We start from the raw sequence: 6,601 nt of genomic DNA on the forward strand, positions 1-6,601 counted from the left end.
TTATGTAAACCAAAAGTTTCTATCATTATAAGGAAATAAATAATATCATTATTAATAATGAAGTTAACTATTTTTAGAAGTTGTTTAATTTTATTAGTCAAGTGAATTGATGAAGTTACTCTAGAGGGCATTAATTTAAATGAAATTCATAATTACTGATATGATTGTAGTGTTTCGGCAATTTTAAAATTGTTTGTAATATTAAATTTTCTTTTTTACAGTTTGTACATAGTATGGAAATTATGGTAATGTTTTTGGAGTTTATTGAATTTAACAAGCTCATTAAAGAAAATTATAGTTCTATGGGATCAATTTTCTGATATGGAATTCCATTGTACCACAGGAGAAAGTGGGGAAAATTTGAAACAACCAATTGCATCTGTCAAGAATTTAATTAGAAAAATATTCAAAGTTTTATCAGCAGAAGAGCATTGCTTGGCTACCGGTATTTCCATTCACTGCAAAGGGAGGGGTTAATGTCATTTTGTTGGTTTTTCCTTAAAACAATTAAATAAACAAAATAGCATCAGATACATTAATTTGTAAAAGAAAGAAACTTGTAACAGAGAATAGTCTCTCTCTTTCTCTCGCTCTCTCTCCTTATAAATTAAGGCATTTTGCTAATAAACTACAAAATGCCTGCACCAGAGTAACTGCTTACACCTTTGGTATTTTAATACATGTGAGATGATGTCCGTAAGGTACATGTATAACTGAATTTTAACTGATAAGTAATTTTGTGAAATCAATCAAAAAATCTACTTTCGTTTCGATAAACAAACCCGAAATAGCAAAAATGAGAGTAAGGTGGTGGACACGCTTTGGCGGATCCAAATCAGGGGTAGTTTCGATCAAAATGTATACTTGCTATGAAATAATATTGAATGATTACGTAAAGAATGAATTCATTTACTGTGCGCCTATCTGGAAATTACATAGATTTGACAGATATTGAATAAATAAAGTGACTCGATTCGTTTCTTCAGTGGGTGAATTTGTCTTGATACTCATTCGCTTGCGAAGCACGACCTCTGGTGAGAGAATGTGATAGAATGGGATTGACTAATTCAAGAAAAGTGTACGACGAGGTCTTCTTGCATCGCGGGCAAATACCTTGGATCGGACCTTGATTAATACAAAAACTTAATAAATCAAGTGGAACAATTTCATGTAATGCTCTTTTAGTATTGATGGAAAGAACTTTCCAGAAAGGGGTAAATGTACCAAGAAACAGGTTGACTAATTGACATCCTGGTGGAAAGTGTAGGGCGAGTTAATCATCGGGCAGATACTATGTATCTGACAACATCTGATAACCTAGCGTTTTTTAATTTCATACATTTTCATACTGAGAAAATACTTTTGTGATTTGGATATATATATATATATATATATATATATATATATATATATATATATATATATATATATATATATATATATATTCCAAAATGAGATTATAATGAATCCTGTAGAGTTTTGAATCGGCTTTCTGTTATTTTTTATTATATATATATATATATATATATATATATATATATATATATATATATATATATATATATATATATATATATATATATATTTATTCATTTATTTATTTTTATATATATATATATATATAGTGCCTGTTTGGGAGGGTAACAGTTGAAATTGACACCCCGAGAAAACCATTGTCAACCGACGCGAAGCGGAGGTTGACAATGGTTTTCGAGGGGTGTCAATTTCAACTGTTATCCTACCAAACATGCACTATTAATTTTGTTTTACTGAATGTCTTAATTTTAAATAAAACTTAACTGCTTTTACATTGGAATAACGTGAATTCTACGGCGAACCGTACGCGCATAATTTTCGCACATGTAACAATTTTTAATGTTACCCGTTGCTAACGCTGAGGGTAATAGAAAGGATTATGAACTGCGTCTAAACCAATCAGATTTCAGTATTTAACATGAAAGGATAACAAATATATATATATATATATATATATATATATATATATATATATATATATATATATATATATATATATATATATATATATATATATATATATATATATAATCCAAAAAGAGTAAAAGGTGATATTACAGAGTAAAAGGTGATAATACACAGTATAAATATTCAAAAAAGAAAATCCACAGTTCCAAAGTTTCAATTTACAAGCACTTTCTGGATTTGAACATCCGTCTTCAGGTGAACATACATAGATAGCATTAACTTATATTTGCTCACCTGAAAAGGGATTGTTGAAATCCAGAAAGCACTTGTGAATAGATACTTTAGAGCTGTGCATTTTCTTTTTCTTTTTTGATAACATAATTAAGATAGATAGATAGATAGATAGATAGATAGATAGATAGATAGATAGATAGATAGATAGATGATAGATAGATAGATAGAAGGGGATTGATTTTTAGCTTTATTATCCAATTTACACCATATATACAGCACCTGCCTCTTTTAAATGAATAGGTATTTGATCATTTTCATCTAAACATTCACTGACTCCAGATCTGTTCCCATACATGTACAAAAATCAATGCATTAGCAGATAACACTACCTGCCTATGATAGTCACTTTCAGGTGGTAATACGAATCATGACAGAGTACAAGCTTTCTACATGTACCTTTTATTTTCTAGAGAATAGCATCATAATCTCCTTACATAACAATTAACAATCCGGAACTGTCATAGGTACACAGCAAATTACTAGTACTTCAATTAAAGGGGCAGGGTCATGATTTTAAATTATTTTTTCGATTTAATGTTTATAATGCTTCTGAAAGTCATTTTAAATAGTAAATAAATAATTTTAAATTTAAATAATCCTATAATTATCAAATGAAATTTGAGAGACAGTCGTTGAGTTATAAGCACGATACAGGGCTCACAGTTCTTTGTCATGTAAACAAGGCTCGTGCCCTGTTTTTGTTTACGTAGAATCAATATACCAGTAAAAAATCTTTTTTCAAGCTGATGTTTCTATTTATTCATTTAGGGCATAAAAACAGTTCCTAACGTTTAACAGATCCATTTGAAGCCTAAAACTGGAATTCTTACTTCAAAATTCAAAATGTAAACAGAAGCTATGTTTACATAGCAGAGAATTGTAAGCTTTGTAACTCGCTCATAACTCAAGGAATGACACCTAAATTTGGTTGCCAATAAAAAATGCTTTACTTAAGCATTGTAAACATTCAAATCGGAGAAATAATTTTTGACCAAAATCGTGACCATGTCCCTTAAGATATACATTATTAAAGGCATCAATTCTTACAAATTTATTTTATTTTATTGAAATGACTTCAAAACAAAAATTCTAAACTCAAGAATAAGTTCAAAATTCAATTATAAGGATATTTGATATATCCTATATTGTTAAGCCAAAACATTATATCTTGTAATTTCAATTTATATAAGGTTTCTTTTGTTTCCACTGAAAATTAATTAAAGCTGACTTTAAAATGTGGTTATTAGCAGGGCATTTCTAATGTTTAACAAAAATTCGAATTATAAGCATAGTAATGTTTTAAGAAACAAAATGTTTTGTTCGTTATTTTGAACTTTGTGTCAGTTGGTTTATTTTACTCCTTATATCAAATCTGAATATCATCCTTTCATATCAATATACGAATGTGTCTCCCATTTGCTTTCTACTTCTATATTTGCATGAACAAAGGTAGATTCAAGATAGCCTCCATTGTTTGTGTCTGGGCACATGCTTTCCCTACTCGATATTACATACGATTCGCTCGTTTGGACATTTAAGTCATCGTGCTCTATGACATTACTGATTGAGTTGTTAAAACATTTCGAAAGGTTTTGATCTTCTAATTCAATTACTGTATCAGTAGAAGCTGGAATTTGCATCAACTCCATAGACTCATCGATTTCATGATACACAGGGTCCACAGGTTGATAAAAGTGATTTGATTGTTTGGAAAACGTTCTTTTCAAATATTTCTTATTTTGGCCATTTGGAGGTTGTTTAAAGGTTTCATCATATATTTGAGTTTCATTTCTTTTGTGTTGAAGTAAAGACTTCTTTTTAGCCGATTTTGACTTTCTACTTGTCTGTATCACTATTATGATGAGGAGCATAAAAATAACAACCCCTGCTCCAGCTAGCAGATAATTAGTATTTATTTCATTTATCTGTAAAGGTGTCCCTTTACTGAAAAATTGGTTTATTGTACTGGTTTCCGAAAATAGAGAGATTGTGCTCGTTGAATACAGACGTTTGGAGTTTTCTTCTACAGACCTGTCTACTATTTCTAGTGTTCGTGGACTGTTAACACTATCTGCAAGAAGAGAAAAAAAATCATCAATAATATATTTTATTGTAATACATTTTTATGGTATATGTTTATTTCATACCAAATCTAATGACGAATGGGTTTTGTTCATATGAATTTTAACTGATAAAATCGACTAAAAGCGGTTTTTTTTTTAACTTCCCTTTTCTCTTCCAATATTACACTCTGTGTTCACAATCTTCATACTGATCGCATTTTATCCGATCATCAAAAAAGATTGAAAACTAATTACGGTTTAAACATGAACATTATCATTATTTTCAAGTATATTACGTCAAACTTTTGAAATACAATACTGATCGCATTTTATCCGATCATCAAAAAAGATTGAAAACTAATAACGGTTTAAACATGAACATTATCATTATTTTCAAGTATATTATGTCAAACATTTGAAATAACACCAATAGCAAAGCAATGTTTTAATTAACTGCAAATTATGCAAATTAAAACATGTTTGGAAAATGGCACAACTCTGTTTTACAGAAAGGAGCCCCGACCGTCTAACTGTTACCCATTTGGATGTTCACAGCTTTAATTTTTTTTAAACTTAGGGTGGATCCCTACTTGGATAACGTCATCAATGTTGGTTCTGTATATACTTTATTTAAAGTATAAAGTTATCATTACTGATTAAGCACATAACTACCTTGATTTAATAATATAGCATAAGAAGCAAATTAATGTGTAATTTCCTGCTTGCTTAGAAGGTTTTTATTCTATAACTATACACTTTAAAATATTGTATTTGTATATGTATGGTAGCAAAAACGTGTACTTTTCACAGTTTTGTTTTTTTTTAATAAAAAGAATATTCTTATCACAGAGCTATCACAGGTGAAATGTATCAACATAAAGATAATGAGACACAGTATGAAGATACTAAACAAAAAGAGCTATTCTACAACAAATGATCTAACACACAAACACTAATACATGGGTCAGCTTTGTCCTTTTTCGAATTTTAAATTTAAGGTACAATAATATTGTTAATTTCGATAAAAGCCACGGTGAATAGGATAATAACAGTTGGGCACATTAAACTTCGACTTATAAAGTTTATACATTTGTAAACATTAACAACAATGTAACTTATCATAAGTGATGGATAAAACGTGTTTTTATAATCTTCTACGCTTTTGGTAATATTTACTAATCTCCTTCGATTCATGCCGTATTGCATACGTACACTTTTAAAACCGTAGAAAAGTATGGCATATTGTTTATATTTATCAAATTGTTTAATTCATTTTTGTTCCGACATACTCTTAATTTACTGTCACTTACCTGGCGCTGTCAGTTGGGTAGTGTGTTTGATTATAAGATGACATCCACTGACAGGGTTGCAATATTCATCAGTGCAATCTGGAAAACATTTACCGCCACATCTATAACCGAACCTTCCTGTAGGACAGGACTCGTTGCAGGATTTGCCGAAATATCCGGATTCACATTCTGCATAAATCAATAATTGGAATATTAACAAATTTCGGCATGTATATACTTCCTATTTCGCTGCGCTGTTAATAACATACGTATTGTGAGTACTAGCCGTGTGATAAACCTTTGCTTTATTACCGGGTGATGCTTAGTTAAAAACTTCCGACCAGAACTTTGTTTGACACAGCCCCTCGATTTGACGCTTGTTTTCGTTGATTGCAAATTATAAAAAAAAAATATTGATTGCAATGTGCATAAGGGAAATTATGAAAATATAAGTATGTAGAAATTTTGACTTTGCGTTTACATATTTATCGAAAAGTTAATCCTGAAGACCTTAGCCAAAACGCATTGGTGGTGTTTCTACACATACATTGTACAATACACTTGCCGTCATTATGCCTTCCATCAAATTTTTATTTTAAAACCATTTTAACTTCAAATCTAAAGAGGTGTTAGGTTATCTGTTTTCATAAATAATTAACAGCTATTTATCGCTAGAATCAAATCACACTAATGAGTTTTGGTTCATAATATAGTGATACTTCATAGTAAAACAGGTATATCAATCTCTGACAAGATTCTTACACATTATAATTATAATTACAATTATATTGCTAACTTTTAAAATAAGTGCATATAACTGCGTTGCAGCATCAAAAAAGGGAAAATAATTCCTGTCTTTTTAAAGGGGCATGGTCACGATTTTGGTCAAAAAATACTTTTCCGATTTTATTATTTACAATGCTTCAGAAAGGCATTTTTAATAGGCAACCGAAGTTTGAGTGTCATTTGTTGAGTTATAAGCGAGTTGCAGAGCTTGAAATTCTTCGTTAT

General features: G+C 30.0%; 1 protein-coding gene across 1 annotated transcript; it reads right to left on the bottom strand.

Moving 5' to 3' along the window:
• Window positions 1-3,617: 3,617 nt before the first annotated feature.
• On the bottom strand, window positions 3,618-6,161 carry LOC128185130 (uncharacterized). The gene is made up of 3 exons (XM_052854805.1): window positions 6,152-6,161; window positions 5,608-5,779; window positions 3,618-4,305 (listed from the first exon to the last, which is right to left on the bottom strand). The coding sequence occupies exons 1-3, from the start codon at window positions 6,159-6,161 to the stop codon at window positions 3,618-3,620; spliced, it is 870 nt and encodes a 289-aa protein (XP_052710765.1).
• Between the last annotated feature and the right edge of the window lie 440 nt (window positions 6,162-6,601).

The sequence above is a fragment of the Crassostrea angulata genome, chromosome 5 (genome assembly GCF_025612915.1).
Source record: "Crassostrea angulata isolate pt1a10 chromosome 5, ASM2561291v2, whole genome shotgun sequence".
NCBI lineage: Eukaryota > Metazoa > Mollusca > Bivalvia > Ostreida > Ostreidae > Magallana > Magallana angulata.